Source organism: Capra hircus, chromosome 28, assembly GCF_001704415.2.
Source record: "Capra hircus breed San Clemente chromosome 28, ASM170441v1, whole genome shotgun sequence".
Lineage (NCBI taxonomy): Eukaryota > Metazoa > Chordata > Mammalia > Artiodactyla > Bovidae > Capra > Capra hircus.
This window is the reverse complement of record NC_030835.1, coordinates 23,195,064-23,214,633: the sequence shown is the minus strand read 5'-3', so window position 1 is coordinate 23,214,633 and position 19,570 is coordinate 23,195,064. Positions and strand designations below refer to the sequence as shown.

General features: G+C 38.1%; 1 protein-coding gene across 2 annotated transcripts in view; it reads right to left on the bottom strand.

Annotated features, from left to right (window-relative positions):
• Nucleotides 1–19,570, bottom strand: part of CTNNA3 (catenin alpha 3) — a 1,853,842-nt gene that overhangs the window by 73,951 nt on the left and 1,760,321 nt on the right. For both annotated transcript variants that reach the window (XM_018042551.1, XM_018042552.1), the window contains exon 17: nt 2,458–2,592. In XM_018042551.1, the coding sequence (XP_017898040.1) occupies nt 2,458–2,592 (135 nt within the window). The remainder of the gene's footprint in view (nt 1–2,457; nt 2,593–19,570) is intronic.

The window sequence follows — 19,570 nt, the reverse complement described above, 5'->3', positions numbered from 1 at the left end:
CTTAGAGTCATGCTTATTACTTTTCAAAAGACATCAAAGGAAAACAATGACTTAGATTAGGACTGCTCAATTTAAAGAAGAAAGAAGACAAGATGGGAACTCAGGGTCACTGAGAAAATAAAGTAATTGGGCTTTGGCATACACAAATTAAAGGAATTTTAAAAGCTTTCCAGAACCTACCTGCAAGCAGATGGCAGTAAAGCATGTAAAAAGGTGCATGACATGCTCCCTTTCTTCAGGTTTACTTTTTCTAATGGAAAATGTTGGGTGCAATGAAGACAAAATAGAACTGCATTTGCAACGCTATTCCTCATTTTATATAATGACTCAGCTTTTAAATTGTAAATCATGATTCTAAATGACTCATGCTTAATCTATCTGTAAAATATACAAAGTTCATGAATTTGAATCACCATACCAAACAGGAAGGATACCAACTCAATTTGTACATCTGGAGGAAATTATATTTGGAGGAACAATTAATGGTAATACATTTTAACATAATGTATAAACTGAACTTCTGTCAGCATTTTTGAAATCTTAGCTTTAGACAACATGAAGAAATACATATATAATTGGAAAATAAATTTCATATGTATTTAGACTTTGTGTATGATGGTGAGTGTATGAAATTGAGAAAAGTAAACAGAAGACAGGCTTGGGTCTAAAATATATTTTTTACACATTTAAAGTACTATAATGTTAAGTGAGAAAATGAAGACTGAGTGCCTAGTAATCCAAAATGAAGATACATTTTTATGTGTATATATGTATACACACACTGTTTGTATACATACATATATATAGTCATGCATGTATCCATAAGCACACATTTCTGTGTTGACAGACAGTGAGAAATGGCAACCCACTTAAGTATTCTTAACTGGAGAATCCCATGGACAGAGGAGCCTGGGGGACTATAGTCCATGGGGTCGCAAAGAGTCAGATACGACTGAAGAAACTGAGCATGCAGTGACTACTTAAAATGCATTTTCCTTTGAAAAGTGACAAAGTACCAATATAACACAGGCTATGTTGGTTGGTGTTACTGTTCTTGCAAAATTTGCATATCAAGGAAATTAATTTTTTGTCTCTAATAATTACTTAGACTTAATTTCCAAATTTTTCACTTTTGGTTTTTGGTCTTCAGTTCATCACAGATTTAAGCATGTCCATCTGAACAGAGGCTGCATAGACATTTAAAGGTAAACTGCAGTTTTGGTATTCACTAATATAAACCTAATGAACTTTTTTCAAGTGGGGCATTGTACTTGCACAGTTTTAGTTCCTTGATTAGGTATTGAACCTGGGCCTGGGGCACTGAAAGCACAAAGTCCTCACCGCTGGACCACCAGAGAATTACCTTTGCTTTTGTTTTTGCAGCTATGTTCTTTTTTTTTTTTTTTTTTAAATGTTAGTTTAGGAACTTACCTGGTGGTCCAGTGGCTAAGACTCCAAACTCCCAATACAGGGGGTCTGGGTTTGATTCCTGGTCAAGGAACTAGATCCCACATGCCGCAGCTGAGTTCTCATGCCACACCTAAAGATCCCACCTGCTGCAACTAAGACCTGGTACAGCCAAATAAACATTTAAAAACAAAATGTTAGCTCGCTGGGGGAAAGCCCAAAGTCAGGCTAAAGAGCTTGTAGATGTACATATTTATATTTATGCTGCTATAATTTTTAAAAATCTGTCCTTATGAATTTAAGTTCCTAGAAGGTTTATGATATTTTGCTTTAACTTAAATTTATAATCTTGGTCCATGTCCTCAAAGTCACTGATAATGAATCAAATATAGATTCAAATGTTATTTTATTACCATCCTCACTCTAAAAAAATGATCTACCATTATCAAAAGATGAGTAGAAAAGGTAGACATTATTTCGACCATGGTCTTTAGAGCAGTTTGAAACTCAGGTTCACCAAATAATCTATGAAAGTTTCTCTAAATCTATTTATGTTCTACCATAGTCCAGTGTCACAATTACATATGGAGATAACAGTTTCAAGACCTGAATTTCTATGATATAAAAATGACTGATGGGAAAATGAATATTACTTAACAGTGAGAAAGCAATTATTTCATGGATCTGCAATTCCACAGGAACTTATTTTTTTATAAAAATTAAAGGATTCAATTCAGAGTCACATCTGTACACTTTCTGATATCTGGATACCATGCTCTAAATTAATGTTCAATCCTTACACAAGTGGCTTCCAGAACCTGATTCATTCTAAAATCTTTGAAGTAAATAAAGAGAAGCTGTACTGACTTAACATTTCTTTAAGAAATCTGACATGATTTCTTGCTATTCCAGTTTCATGAAGTTTTATATACTCCAGTTGAATTTCTTCTAACCTACATGACCCTATAAGAATTGGTGGGGCAAGGTGGGTTGTAGCTGCTGTTTCAAGAATCTTCCACACGTGACGTGTAAGTGTGGTGCAGAACTCACCGCTGACATGATAAGCTCTCCCCCCAGGTTCTGAATCTCAGCTTTAACTTGACTGCAGATCTTCAGCTGGTGAGAGTAGAACTTAATCTGTTCCAGGTAGGCCAACAAGTCCTGTTTGCATGATGGATCCGGGCACTAAATACGTATGAGAGATTAAGTGAAAATATCAAAACAAAGAATTAGATCAAAGTGAGTAAACACTGAGACTACAAGTACCTTTAAGGCACCAACTTTATTTTCATTGAGTCCCATTACTTAGACCAAACCCATGTGGATTTTGATATGCTTTCCCCATTAACAGAGTATATTCATGTTTCAACCTTAATTACTTCAGCATTGTAAGTCACTTCACTCATGTCTGACTCTTTGTGACCCCATGGACTATAGCCTGCCAGGCTCCTCTGTCCATGGAATTCTCCATGCAAAAATGCTGGAGTGGGTTGCCATGCCATCCTCTACTTCAGCATGGATAGAAGAAATAGTACATAAATTTCCAGACATGAAAATGTACATAAAAATAATTGCCTTTAATTTATTGTATCATTAGAATCTTTTAAAGTTCATTTTTAGGTAAATCTAAAGAAGTATTTAAAATGCAACGATTCCTTTCTTCTAAAGTTGCTATCAGAATACTCCTTGGGACTCATAGCTCTGCATTGTCTGTCCTGTGTAATTAATATTTATATGGGCATTAAAAAACATCTGTAACAGGACATATGTCCTATTACTTTCAGAAGTTAATGTTCTAATGATTTTAAACCAAGGAAATAATTTCTATAGTAGCTAACAGCTATGGATCTACTTGGAAACAAGAATCAGGCAGCATACATGTTTTAGAGATGTATTACTTTACCAAAAACAGTCTCCTACATTGTTATCTTCTGTAAGAAATTTCCTGGAGTAGAGCTTAATCACAACACAATAAATATCTGTGGTCAGTGTTTAATCTTTGTGTTCTTTCTCTTATACAATTAGATTTTTAAAAATCCCCAATAACTTAATTTACTTTAAATATAATACATATTCATAAGGATATGGAAATATAAACAGTAATTTATATGCAAAGATATTCACTATAGCATTACTTACAATAGCAAAATTTAGAAATAAATGCCCTATAATAGTGAAAAGATTAAATTAGGATACATAGCTATATAATGTGACATTATATAGTCTCAAAAATAATATTTTCAAAGGAAAATGTTTTTGGAAAGAGAAAAAGCTCAATATTTAAAATTTCACATGCCATATCAATCAAACTGTTTAAAAAATATTTTTATGTTTGTGTTTAAAACACAGTGGAAAATAAATATGTGAACGTGAAAATGGTAAATAAAAGTGGTATCAGTATTTTTCACTTTTTTCATATTTTACATATCTTAATATTTATAGTCTTAAAATATATTGATGCTAGTCATTCAGTCATGTGAAACTCTTTGTGACCCCATAGACTGTAGCCTCCTCTGTCCATGGAATTTTCCAGAAAGGAATACTGGAGTGGGTTGCCATTCCTTTCTCCAGGGGATTTTTCCAACCTAGGGATCAAACTCAGGTCTCTTGAACTGCACACAGATTCTTTACTGACTGAGCCACCAGGGAAGCCCTTAGAACATATTACTTCTATAACAATAAAATGTTATTACTGAAATCATTTTTAATCTACTAACCAAAAATAAAAACTGAAAAGCAAAACGAAAGACAAGACAGCATTTCTGCTTTTGCATAGTAATTTATAAGCTAGAGTGTTGCTGAAACATTTCTGAGAATTTTGTTCTCTTTTATATTTGCTAAATAGACTAGTCTACATAGCTCCAAAATAAGTTGACAAGATGAGAACGTGACCTTTAAGTAAAGTTATTCAACAAAGATAGCAAAGTTATAAATTCTACTGTAGAAATCCTATCAATATTTAGATAGGAATGGACAGATGAGTGAATTTATGTGTGCATGGTACCCAGTCAGAGAGACAATCAGATAAGATGATAGAGAAAACTTGAATTAAGGGTGTTTCTCAACTTTTAAGGGCTTCCCTGGTGGCTTGGCAGTAAAGAATCTGCCTGCAATGCAGGAGCCACAAGAGACAGGGGTTCAATCCCTGTATCAGGAAGGTCCTCTGGAGAAGGAAATGGCTATCCACTCCAGTATCCTTTCCTGGAGAATCCCATTGACAGAGGAGCCTGGCAGACTATAGTGCATAGGGTGGCAAAGAGTCAGGAGCAAGACTGAAGCAACTTCACACTCAAAAAAGGAGGAAGTAAACAAGCAGAACCTTGTGCTCACCAGGACCCAGGAGAAAGGAGCAGTGACCCCACAAGAGGCTGACCCAGACTTGCCCGTGAGTGTCCAGGAATCCGGCAGAGGTGGGGTCAGCAGTGGCCGGATGCAGGACCACATACACGATGAGCGTAGCAGTGCATGCATGGGACCTTTTGAAGGGGGTCGCCATTCTCTTCAGTACCCCCACTGTAGTTTGGCCTCAGGTCAAATAACAGAGAGGGAACACAGCCCCGCCCTTCAACAGAAAATTGGATTAAAGATTTACTGAGCATGGCCCTGCCCATCAGTACAAGACCCACTTTCACCCTTAGTCAGACTCTCCCATCAGGAGGCTTCCATAAGCCTCCTATCCTTCTCCATCAGAGGGCAGATAGACTGAAAACAACAATCACAGAAAACCAACCAATCTGATCACATGGACCACAGCCTTGCCTAACTCAGTGAAACTATGAGCCATGCCATGTAGGGCCATCCAAGACAGACAGGTCATGGTGGAGAATTCTGACAAAATACATTCCACTGAAGAAGGGAATGGCAAACCATTTCAGTATTCTTGCCTTGAGAATCCCATGAACAGTATGAAAAGGCAAAAAGATAGGACACTGAAAGATGAATTTCCCAGGTGCCAAATATGCTACTGGAAAAGAGTGGAGAAATAACTACAGAAAGAATTAAGAGATGGAGTCAAAGCAAAAACAATACCCAGCTGTGGATGTGACCAGTGATGGAAGTAAAGTCCAATGCTATAAAGAACAATACAGCATAGGAATCTGGAATGTTAGGTCCATGAATCAAGGCAAACTGGAAGTGGTCAAATAGGAGATGCCAAGAGTGAACGTGGACATTCTAGGAATCAGCAAACTAAAAAGGACTGGAATGGGTGAATTTAACTCAGATGACCATTATATCTATGACTATTGGCAAGAATCCTTTAGAAGAAATGGAGTAGCCATCATAGTCAACATGAGTTTGAAATGCAGTACTTGGATGCAATCTCAAAAATGAGAGAATGATCTCTGTTTGTTTCTAAGGTAAACCATTTAGTATCAAAGTAATCCAAGTCTATGCCCCAACAATAATGTTGAAGAAGCTGAAGTTGAATGGTTCTATGAAGACCTACAAGACCTTCTAGAACTAACACCCAAAAAGATGTCCTTTTCATTATAGGGCACTAGAATTCAAAGTAGGAAATCAAAAAATACCTAGAGTAACGGGCAAATTTGTCCTTGGAGTACAGAATGAAGCAGGGCAAAGGCTAACAGAGTTTTGCTAAGAAAGCACTGATCATAGCAAGCACCCTCTTCTAATAACACAAGAGAAAATTCTATACATGGACATCACCAGATGGTCAATACTGAAGTCAGACTGACTATGTTCTTCGGAGCCAAAAGTGGAGAGTTCAGTTCAGTTCAGTTGTGTTCAAATCTCTGTGATTCCATGCACAGCAGCAAGCCAGGCCTCCTTGTCCATCACCAACTAATAGAATTTACTCAAACTCATATCCATTGAGTCGGTGATGCCATCCATCCATCTCATCCTCTGTTGTCTCCTCCTCCCACCTTCAATCTTTCCCAGCATCAGGGTCTTTTCAAATGACTCAGTACTTTGCATCAGGTGGCCAAAGTATTGGAGTATCAGCTTCAACATTAGTCTTTCCAAAGAATATTCAGGACTGATTTCCTTTAGGATGGACTGGTTGGATCTCCTTGTGGTCCAAGGGACTCAAGAGTCTTCTCCAAACCACAGTTCAAAAGCATCAATTCTTCGGCACTCAACATTCTTTATAGTCCAACTCTCACATCCATATATGATTACTGGAAAAACCATAGCCTTGACTAGATGGACCTTTGTTGGCCAAGTAATGCAAAAAATGCAAAAAAGCAAAATGCTTGTCTGAATAGGCCTTAAAAATAGTGAAAAAAAGAAGAGAAGCGGAAGGCAAAGGAGAAAAGGAAAGATATACCCATTTGAATGAAAAGTTCCAAAGAATAACAAGGAGAGATATGAAAGCCTTTCTCAGTGATCAATACAAAGAAATAGAGGAAAACAATAGAATGGGAAAGACTAGAGGTCTCTTCAAGGACATTAGAGATACAAAGGGAACATTTCATGCAAAGATGGGCACAATAAAGGACAGAAATGGTATGGACCTAACAGAAGCAGAAGATGCTAAGAGGTGGCAAGAATACATAGAAGAACTATACAAAAATGATCTTCAGAAAGATGGCAATGACGACCCTGTATGCAAGACAGCAAAAAAGACACAGATGTGTATAATGGACTTTTGGACTCAGAGGGAGAGGGGGAGGGTGGGATGATTTGGGAGAATGGCATTGTAACATGTATACTATCATGTAAGAATTGAATCACCAGTCTATGTCCGACGCAGGATACAGCATGCTTGGGGCTGGTGCACGGTGATGACCCAGAGAGATGTTATGGGGAGGGAGGTGGGAGGGGGGTTCATGTTTGGGAACACATGTAAAAAAAAATAAAATAAAATAAAAAAATAAATAAAATAAAATGAAATGTACCACATCCTACAAAACAAACAACAACAACAACAACAAAAAATGATCTTTGCAACACAGATAATCACGATGCTGTTATCACTCACCTAGAGCCAGACATCCTGGAATGCAAAGTCAAGTGGGCCTTAGGAAGCATCACTATGAACAAAGCTAGTGGAGTGATGGAATTCCAGTTGAGCTGTTTCAAATCCTAAAAGATGATGCTATGAAAGTGCTACACTCAATATGCCAACAAATTTGGAAAACTCAGCAGTGGCCACAGAACTGGAAAAGGTCAGTTTTCATTCCAATCCCAAAGAAAAGAAATGCCAAAGAATGCTCAAACTACTGCACAATTGCACTCAGCTCACATGCTAGCAAAGAAATGCTCAAAATTCTCCAAGCCAGGCTTCAACAGTACGTGAACCATGAACTTCCAGATGTTCAAGCTGGTTTTAGAAAAGGCAGAGGAACCAGAGATCAAATTGCCAACATCCGCTGGATCATCAAAAAAGTAAGAGAGTTTTGGAAAAACATCTACGCCTGCTTTATCGACTATGCCAAAGCCTCTGACTGTTTGGATCACAACAAACTGTGGAAAATTCTGAAAGAGATGGGAATACCAGACCACCTGACCTGCCTCTTGAGAAATCTGCATGCAGGTCTAGAAGCAACAGTTAGAACTGGACATGGAACAACAGCCGGGTTCCAAATCGTGAAAGGAGTTAGTCAAGGCTGTATATTGTCACCCTGTTTATTTAACTTGTATGCAGAGTACTTCTTGAGAAACGCTGGGCTGGAGGAAGCACAAGCTGGAACGAAGATTTCTGGGAGAAATATCAATAACCTCATGTATGCAGATGACACCACCCTTATGGCAGAAAGTGAAGAAGAATTTAAGAGCCCCTTGACGAAAGTAAAAGAGCAGAGTGAAAAAGTTGGCTTAAAACTCAACATTTAGAAAACTAAGATCATGGCATCTGGTCCCATTACTTCATGGCAGATAGATGGGGAAACAGTGAAATAGTGACAGACTTTTTTGGTGGGTGTTCCAAAATCATTGGAGATGGTGACTGCAGCCATGAAATTAAAAGACTCTTGCTCCTTGGAAGAAAAGCAATGACTAACCTAGACAGTTTATTAAAAAGCAGAGACATTACTTTGCCAACCAAAGTCCATCTAGTCAAAGTTATGGTTTTTCCAGTCTCGTGTATGGATTTGAGAATTGGACTATAAAGAAAACTGAGCACCAAAGAATTGATGCTCTTGAACTGTGGTGTTGGAGAAGACTCTTGAGAGTCCCTTGGACTGCAAGGAGATCAAACCAGTTAATACTAAAGGAAATCAGTCCTGAATATTCATTGGAAGGATGAAACTGAACCTTCAAAACTCTGGTCACCTAATGTGAAGTACTGACTCATTTGAAAAGACCCTGTTGCTGGGAAAGATTGAAGGTGGGAGGAGAAGAGGATGACTGAGGATGAGATATTTGGATGGCATCACTGACTCAATAATCACAGTACCTATAGCGCAGATGGTAAAGCTTATGCCTACAATGAAGGAGACCCAGATTTGATCCCTGGGTCAGGAAATCCCCTGGAGAAGGAAATGGCAACCCACTCCTGTACTCTTGCCTGGAAAATGCCATCGACTGAGGAACCTGGTAGGCTACCGCCCATGGGGTAGCAAAGAGTACGACTAAGTGACTTCACTTCACTTCACTTCACTTCACTTCATTTCACCGACTCAATGGACGTGAGTTTGAGTAAACTCTGGGAGTTGGTGATGGACGGGGAGGCCTGGTGTGCTGCATTCCGTGGGGTCATAAAGAGTTGGACATGATCGAATGACTGAACTGAACTGAAAGGATAATCCCACAATTCTTATCAGGAGGATTAAATTGAAACTAAGTAAAAAAAAAAAAAAAAAAGAGGAGACAAGTGCAAAGGAGAAGGGCAGAGAGAGGGAGAGAAAAGGTAATAGAGGAGGAAGAAAAGGAAGGGGTTTTCTCCCTGGTGGCTCAGATGGTCATGGATCTGCCTATAATACCATAGATCTGAGTTCAATCCCTGGGTGGGGAAGATCCCCTGGAGAAGGGAATGGCTACCCACTCCAGTATTCATGCCTGGAGAATTCCATGGACAGAGGAGCCTGCTGGATGACAGTCCATGGGGTTGAAAAGAGTCAGACACGACTGAGCGACTAACACTTTCCTTTCACTTTCCCCAATTTCCAAATGAGAAAATCATAATAATTTTAGAAAGCATAATTTTCCCAGGATGGAGGAGTTTATGTTAAAGCCAGTATTTGAATCCATATCCACTTACTTTCAAATCTATTTTATTTTCAGTCACAGAACTTAAGAGAATTCAGAGTGATTTTTTTTTTTTTCTTCAAATCACAGATTACGTGGTTTACATGGTTCCAAGAAAAAAGAAGTTTTCTGGTAACATTATGTCTATTTTGAAGTAAAGATTACTTAGATTTTTATTAAATTCAAAGATTAACTATCTAGAATTACCTATAACAATGAAAGGCAAGACAATTTATTTATTTATTTTTTTCACCATGACAGGAAGTGGGTCTTTATTAGGTGCTTCATCTGTGTGAATGGCACGGGCGCTGTGCTATGGCCTGTATATGCGTACCATACTATTCATGGTGCCATTCCACTTAGAGCTAATTACTGTCTTATTGTCATTTGCAAGACAGAGTATATGACTTGTGTAAAAAACTGAACTGAGTTTTCTCTGTTTCATTCACTACACAATGATCTCTTCTATATGGAATTCATTCAAAACATTGTTTTGGCTATCCTGAGTAATAAAGGCTCTTATCTACTCTTTGTTCTTATGGATGGACTCCGTAATAACCTTTGACACAGTGTTTTATTTGTCACATGTTATTCCAGGTTCTTTATCTATATTAGCTCTTACACAACTTCATTATCTCCACTTACCAAAGGAGTGAAGTGAGTCATAGAGAAGCCAAGTTATTTGCCCAATTAATAAATGATGAAGTTGGTATCCAAACTCACATGATCTGGCCTCACTCCCTACTTGTAAGGTCTCCAAACAAAATCAGTCTTCCTGCTAGTTTTATCTTATATAGTAAATAGTAAATTGTCACTCTGGTTTGTAAATTGGTTTCTAAAACTGACACTTTTACCTGTATATTATAAATAGGATTATTGTGAATTTGTTCCTTAAAGACAAACACCATATAACTTCTGTCCTGGAGAAGGAAATGACAACCCATTCCAGTATTCTTGACTGGAGAATTCCATGGACAGAGGACCCTGGCCAGGCTACAGTCCATGGGGTCACAAAGAGTTGGACACGACTGAGCCACTCTCATTCGCTCACTCATATAACTGCTGATAAAACCAAACTTGCAAATTAATAGTTAGATTCTTAACTGATAAACAATGTTGCAATCACCCAAGCTTAAGAAAAATCTACAGTCTCTCTGGAGAGACTTTCATACCATGCTAGGAGAGTAATTCTGTTTAGGAAATAATGACGCAAATGAGTAGAAAATTTGAACTTTTGAAATTAAAAGTTACTTGACTCTGATTTACCCTTCATTCCCAGAACTGATGAGAATCTTGGTTACACCTAAAAAGGATAGTCAGTTTTATAACTTAAGTATTTTAGAAAATGTAAATTCCATACTATAAAATTTGTTAAAAGTCTTCTTTTCTATTGACATTTGCAAAGTCTTTCTGAGTCAGTTTTCGCAGCCTAGAAGCAGAATCAGGAGAATGTATCATCTCTAGTTTAAGAACCTGTTGTTTTACTATTTGCCCAACCTCCATTATTAAAATCAAATTATGTTTTCCCCAGATTTTATATATTTGCATAAAACTAATTGCAAAAGTTTGGAACTTAGATGTGTAGAACATTCTTTTCCTTTAGTTGTTTTTTTTTTTCTTTCATAAAAATACTTGAAATACTGCTAGAGATTTTCAGGCAAACTGAGTGGTAGAATTTCATCATAAACTTTGGTTATTATTTCCCAGTTTATTAAGATAGGAGATGTTAACTAGGACATCTGGTTTCTGTTTCAATGCATGGATTTTTTGTTTAAATTAAGTTTTATAACCACCAGGATGCTCACTATAGACAAGCAGATGATATGTCAATTTAAGTGGTTTTGTCACATTAAACTGGCTTTCATTCTTCAAGTTAAGATGTTTTGTACCAATGCAGACTATATCATTTAGTAACAAGAGGAAAAGTGAAGACTATTTATTACCTTTCAGTTTGAATTTTAAGGACGAATTAGCAAAATAAATACTTTTAAAGACCTTTATTCTACAAGTTTAGCTTTTTTTTTTTTTTGCCCATAATAGAGTATAAACTTTATTTAAGAAATATTAAAATGATTTTTGAAATTACAGACAATAGTTTAAATTCTGCTAGCTGGCAAAGTTTGTTAAGGGAAAGTATCAGTTGTCACTGTGAATTTCTAGAATAGATATTTTAAGCAATTAGTGATAGCAGAAGCACTTTGTGTCCATGACCTTTCTCTTTCCACAGGGCTCATTTCTCCACCTATACTCCAGCCCAGAGGCTGTCTCATTTCACTTCCTCAGAGTCACAGATCATCAGTGATCCCATCTTTTTCTGTACTTTTAATGTCTTCTATCCTTGAATCTGTCAACATAAAGTCCCTCAAAACAAAATCCCTCTGTCAGCCGTGTAATTCCATCTTTCTTTCCTCATGAACATGCTTTGTTTTTTGTTTATTTGTTTTTTTTAAAATTTTCAATGCCACCCTTATTGGTGTCCTGAGTTTCCATTCTTAGGCATCTTTTCACTCTCAGCCTCTACTTGGATAACAGTATATGCTACTCTGGCTTCCCCTATCACTTATAAAATAAACATGACTAAATCTCTATCATCCATCCATGTCTTCAGAAAATCCATGTACATATCGTATTTACCCAGCCCATTTCATGGTCTTATCAGCATTTCACTCTCAACACATATAGCCCTCAACTATCTCATACTCCATGTTGCCTACCATTTTTCCCATTCTATTAACTATCTAAATTAAGGGTGCTTCCTCTGTCTCACTCATCTATTGAATTTGATCAGTCGTTAATTTGAGATGATTCTACATCCAGAAAACTCACTATAGTTGGAACATTTCTCTTCTTCGTTACACCTATCATTGCCGCTCTTTAGTAAACTAAGGTTTCTAAAACACAGAAGTGAAGGGTATGGAAAAACAAACAACAAACAAACAAAACAAAACAAAACAGTGGAACCCTTTTAGGATGCGCTGGAGGACAACATTATATGGTCTAGATTGAGGGTGCTGACTTGTGAGAGTTTTATTTGGGAAATTATAGTTTGGCATTTTTCCATGCATAAATGTTTTACCAGAACTTATATATGCTGCTTAGATTTTGTCATATATCCTTTTCCAATAGTCATGTATGGATGTGAGAGTTGGACTACAAAGAAAGCTGAGAGCTGAAGAATTGATGCTTTTGAACTGTGGTGTTGGAGAAGACACTTGAGAGTCCCTTGCACTGCAGGGAAATCCAATCAGTCCATCCTAAAGGAGATCAGTCCTGGGTGTTCACTGGAAGGACTGATGTTGAAGCTGAAACTCCAATACTTTGGCCACCTGATGTGGAGAGCTGACTCATTTGAAAAGACCCTGATGCTGGGAAAGATTGAGGGCAGGAGGAGAAAGGGACGACAGAGGATGAGATGGTTGGATGGCATCACCAACTCAATGGACATGGGTTTGGGTGGACTCTGGGAGTTGGTGATGGACAGGGAGGCCTGGCGTGCTGCTGTTCATGGGGTCGCAAAATGTCGGACACGACTGAGCAACTGAACTGAACTGAACTTATTTAGACTTAAATGGTCTTTAGGTTAAGGCTGCTTTAAATTCATTTTTAGTTTTAGCTAGGTTTGAGCATACAATCATTGAGAAAATGCTATCAGCAATATATATTTTGAATACTAATAACAATGAAAAACAAAGATGCTTCCCATCTTCATCAAAGCTCCTTTCCTTTAGTATTAATAGGTGTAAAGATTTGGCATAACCTACTTTTAGCATTCTGCTGACTTCCATGAGAAATTCTCTGAACTGACTTCCCTATGTATTAGATTACAACCCCAAAACATCATGTCTCTCCCTGAAACCTGAAACTTGAACTCAAGTGCTACTTGGATAGAAATAAACTTATAAGAACATTTTATCCTTTATAAAGAATATGTATGTGGAAAGAATGGTGGACCCATGGGGGATTCATGTTGATGTATGGCGAAACTAATACAATATTGTAAAGTAATTAGCCTCCAATTAAAATAAATAAATTAATATTTAAAAAAAGAAAGAAGAAAAAAAAGAATAAAAGAATGGTGGAAAGAATGGTGGAAAGGTAATGCAGACAAATTTTGATTTGGGGGAAAATTTTGGTTAACTCAGCCAGCCCTTTGTAAGAAGAAACATTCCTCTTCTTTCTTATTCTCCTCTTACACCCAATAGCTCCCACCTCCTAGACCCTGAAAACACCTTGTTTTTGGTAGTTAGGGCTATAGTTTTGTATACATGAAGTAAAACTTGATATATAATCACCTTCAAAGCATTTAAGAATTTGTTTTAATGAGAAAGCCTCTGCCTTCAATGCAGAAGACCCAGGTTTGATCCCTGGGTCAGGATGATCCCCTGGAGAAGGAACTGGCAACCCACTCCAGTATTCTTGCATGGAAAATTCCATGGGCTACAATCCTTGGGGTCACAAAGAGTTGGACATGACTGAGTGACTTCATTCACTTTAATGAGAAAATTATAAAGATCTACTAAAAAATAGTAAAGCAGCATGCCTTCTAACAGGAGACTATTACTTCAAGGATGCAAACAGATAAAATATTTCAGAATTTGTCTATTCCTATTTAATCCTGAGAACTTGCTATGCATTCATTTTTATAAAGTAGAGGTTCATTAACCTGGAGAACAAATTGAGGCATTAACTTTTCCTCTCAAAATAAATTTCAGGCAAATAACAGTGTCAAAATACAAATACTGCCACAAGATGCACCTGGGAGTTTTATCCTTAACAGACATGTTAGAATGACATAATGAATGTTTCAGAAGCTTCTTTTTAGTGTAGTTTTGTTACATATTTTAACTCTCAGAATATCAGTAGGAAACAATTTAAATGAGGCTAGTCACCAACAATACTTTGTCAAAATATTAACATAAATTATACTTGCAGACTGTTTTGTTCATAGGTGAGTGTATCAGGTATAATTTGCCTTGTAATTTTTCATTTTGTTGTTTTTTAAATGTCACTATCTCAAATTAGCATTGGTTTTCAATTTATTTAACACTGAAATTTCATTTTAATTGTGTCTAGTTATGATTAGGTGGGAGTACCCAGTCAATAATCTGTATATCTTTGCATTGGAAAATTTACATTGAAGGAGTATTAGGTTTCAGACACAATATTCAGGAGTTATGAAGTCCAATTTTGTCCTCTTCCTGTGCAAGACAATTTAGCAGATGTTCATTTTTAGTGTGTTTCGTATTCATCACTTTTCTGTTTGTGATAGGTTGCTTTTGTAACTTAAATCTTTCAATGTATTATTCCTACCTTGTGAGGCATTACCCAGTTCATCTAGTTTAGAATATCTGCTAACATGATGAATTACAGTGAAGAGTCAAAGAATAGAAAAAGATATGTACCAATAGTTTGGAATCCTAGATTTCTAAGAAGGCTACTTCTTCAATTTGCCATCCTCTTTATTCATGAGGAAAATGTTTAATAATTGTGATAAGTAACTTAAAGCTCAACATTCAGAAAATGAAGATCATGGCATTTGGTCCCATCACTTCATGGGAAATAGATGGGGAAACAGTGGAAACAGTGTCAGACTTTATTTTTGGGGGGGCTCCAAAATCACTACAGATGCTGACTGCAGCCATGAAATTAAAAGATGCTTACTCCTTGAAAGGAAAGTGATGACCAACCTAGATAGCATATTGAAAAGCAGAGACATTACTTTGCCAACAAGAGTCCATCTAGTCAAGGCTATGGTTTTTCCAGTGGTCATGTATGGATGTGAGAGTTGGACTGTGAAGAAAGCTGAGCGCCGAAGAATTGATGCTTTCGAACTGTGGTGTTGGAGAAGACTCTTGAGAGTCCCTTGGACTGCAAGGAGATCCAACCAGTCCATTCTGAAGGAGATCAGCCTTGGGATTTCTTTGGAAGGAATGATGCTAAAGCTGAAACTCCAGTACTTTGGCCACCTCATGCGAAGAGTTGACTCATTGGAAAAGACTCTGATGCTGGGAGGGATTGGGGGCAGGAGGAGAAGGGGATGACAGAGGATGAGATGGCTGAATGGCATCACTTACTTGATGGACGTGAGTTTGAGTGAACTCAGGGAGTTGGTGATAGACAGGGAGGCCTAGCATGCTGCAGTTCATGGGGTCGCAAAGAGTCAGACACGACTAAGCAACTGAATTGATCTGAACTGAACATCATTCTGACCCTCAGAAAGAATCTGGCTAATGGAGATAGGGTTTTAAGTTCTGTAAGACTTAAACAACATCGTCTTAGATGGCATATGCAATCTACCATAGCATCTCAACACCATTAAGGAGGCCTGGCATGCTGCAGTCCATGGGATCACAAAGAGTTGGATATGACTGAATGACTGAACTGAACTGAACTGATAAAACCCAAGAAAAGTTGGGTGATTGGGACAAGTAAGTTTATATGAAGCTTCTATATGCTAAAACAGATTTTTCATTCATCTCTTCCTAGTTACCTAATGGCAATACCAAAGTAGTAAGTTGCGCATGGTAATACACAATAACTAGTATGGGGGTATTGTGGGGTGAGCCAATGACAAACTGGATAACAATAATACCAGGGAAGTTCTCACACTGATGTGAAGGTACTAGGCCCCATATCAGACTTCTCAACCTGGGGATTCAGCACAGGGACTATCACCAGGAAATCTAACTTTGAAGGCAAGCAGGATTTGATGCAGAACTTCCACAGAAAGGGGGGAAACAGAGACTGTTGGAGGGCACGAACAAAACCTTATGTGCACCTGAAACCAGGCTAAAGGAACAGTGACACCAAAGGAGACTGAGTCAGACCTGCCTGTGAGTGTTTGAGGGTCTCCTGTCTTCTGTGGAGGTGTGGGTTGGCAGTTGCCTGTCATGGGGACAGGGGCAATGGCAGCAGCAGTCCTGGGAGGAGCCTGTTGGAATAAGTCCTCTTCAGTTCAGTTCAGTTCAGTCACTCAGTCGTGTCCAACTCTTTGCGACCCCATGAATTGCAGCATGCCAGGCCTCCCTGTCCTCTTGGAGGTTGCCAGTAAGTCCTCTTGGAGGTTGCCAATAGTCTTACCAGAGAGCCTGTAGACTTCAGGACTGGGTCACCTCCAATCAAACAACTAACAGGGAGGAAACACTGACCCACCCATCAGCAGATAAATGGATTAAAGATGTATTTAGCATGGCCCTACCCACCAGAGCAAGTCAGTCCCTCCCATCAAGAAGATTAAACAAGCCTCTTATCCTCATCCATCTGAGGGTAGACAGAGGAAGTGAGAACTACAATCCCACCACCTCCAGAACAAAAATCACAATTACAGAAAGCTAACCAAAATGATCACTTGGATCATAGCCTTGTGTAACTCAACGAAGCTATGAGCCTTGCCGTGCAGGGTCATCCAAGATGGACAGGTTATGGTGGAGAATTCTGACAAAATGTGGTCCACTGGAGATGGGAATGGAAAACCACTTCAGTAATTCTTGTCTTGAAAACCCAATGAACAGTATGAAAAGGCAGAAAGATATGACACTGGAAGATGAGCCCTGCAGGATGGAAGGTGTCCATTACGTTACTGGGGAAGACTTGAGAAACAGCTCCAGAAAGAATGAAGTGGCTGGCCCAAAGTAGAAACTATGCTCAGTTGTGGATGTGTCTGGTGGTGAAAGTAGAGTCTGATGTGGTAAAGAAGAATATTGCATAGAACTTGGAATGTTAGGTCCATGAATCATGGTAAATTAGACATGGTTAAGAAGATGACAACAGTGAACATCAATAGCTTAGGAATCAGTGAATGAGAGAGTTAATAATTTGAGTTAATAATTTAACTCAGACTATCATTATATCATTCATTATATCTACTACTGTGGGCAAGAATCCCTCAGAAGAAATGGAGTATCCCTCATAGTCAAAAAAGAGTCTGAAATGCAGTTCTTAGGTGCAATCTCAAAAATGACAGAATGATCTCGATTCAATTCCAGGGCAAACCATTCAACATCAGAGTAATCCTCAACCTCTAGTGCCTAAGAAGCTGAAGTCAAATAATGTTATGAAGTTCTATAAGACCTTCTAGAACCAATACCAAAAAAGATGTCCTTGGAATGCAAAAAATAGGAAGTCAAGGGATACCTGGAAGAACAGGCAAGTTTGGACTTGAAGTACAAAATGAAAGGGCAAAGGCTAACAGTTTTGTCAAGAAAACATACTGGTTACAGGAAACTACCTCCTCCAATAACATAAGAGATGCTCTACACATGGACATCACCAGATGGCCAATATTAAAATAGACTGATTAAAATATTTGCTGCCAAAGATGGAGAAGCTCTGTACAGTCAGCAAAATAGATATGAGCTGACTATGGCTCAGATCATGAGCTCCTTATTGCAAAATTCAGGCTTAAACTGAAGAAAGTAGAGAAAACTACTAAGCCATTCAGATTATGACTTAGATCGAATACCTTATGATTATACAGTGGAGGTGACAAATAGATTCAAAGGATTTGATGTGGTAGAGTACCTGAAAACTATGGATGGAGGTTTGTAATGCTATATAGGAGTGGCCAAAACCATTCCCAAGTAAAAGAAATGAAAGAAGGCAAAGTGGTTTTCTGAGGAGGCTTTACAAATAGCTGAGAAAATAAGAGAAGTGAAAGGCAAAGGAGAAAGGGAAAAATATACTCATCTGAATGCAGAGTTTCAAAGAATTGCAAGGAGAGAAAAAAAGCCTTCTTAAGTAAACAATGCAAAGAAATAGAGGAAAACAATAGAATGGGAAAGACTAGTGATCTCTTCAAGGACATTAGAGATACCAAGGGAACATTTCATGCAAAGATGGGTACGAAAAAGATCAGAAACAGCAAAGAACTAACAGAAGCAGAAGAGATTAAGAAGAGGTGGCAAGTATACACAGAAGAACTATACAAAAAAGGTCTTAATGACCCAGATAATCATGATGGTGTGATCATTCACCTAGAGCCAGGCATCCTGCAGTGTGAAGTTTAGTGGATCTAAGGAAGCATTACTATGAACAAATCTAGTGGAGGTAATGGCAATCCAGCTGAGCTATTTAAAATCCTAAAAGATGACACTGTTAAAGCACTGCACTCAGCATGTCTGCAAATTTGGAAAGCTTGGTAGTGGTCATGACTGGAAAAGTCAATTATCATTCTAATCCCAAAGAAGGTCAAAGCCAAAGAATGTTCAAACTACATTACAATTGTGCTCATTTCACACACAAGAAAGCTAATGCTCAAAATCCTCCTCAACATGCTCAAAATCAAGCTAGGCTTCAGCAGTCCATGAATGGAGAACTTTCAGACGTACATGATGGATTCAGAAAAGACAGAGGAATCAGAGATCAAATTGCCAACATTTACTGGATCACAGATAAAGCAGGGGAATTCCAGAAAAACATCCACTTCTGCTTCATTGACTATGTTAAATCCTTTGACTATGTGGATCACAACAAAATTCTTAAATAAATGGGAATACCAGACCACCTGACCTGTCTCCTGAGAAATCCGTGTGCAGGTCAAGAAGCAACAGTTAGAACTGGACATGGAAAAATGAACTGGTTCACAATTGGGAAAGGAGTATGTCAAGGCTGTATATTGTCACATGCTTACTTAACTTACAAGCACAGTACATCATACAAAATGCCAGACTGGAAAAAGCACAAGCTGGAATCAAGATTGCTGGGAGAAATATCAATAACATCAGATATGCAGATGATACCACCCCTATGACAGAAAGCAAAAAAGAACTGAAGAGCCTCTTGATGAAAAAGTTGGCTTAAAGCTCAACATTCAGAAAACAAAAATCATGGCATCCTGTCCCATCACTTCATGGGAAATAGATGGGGAAACAATGGAAGCAGTGTCAGACTTTATTTTCTTGGGCTCCAAAATCACTGCAGATGGTGACTGCAGCCATGAAATCAAAAGACGCTTGCTCCTTGGAAGAAAAGCTATGGCAAACCTAGACAGCATATTGAAAAGCAGAGACATTAC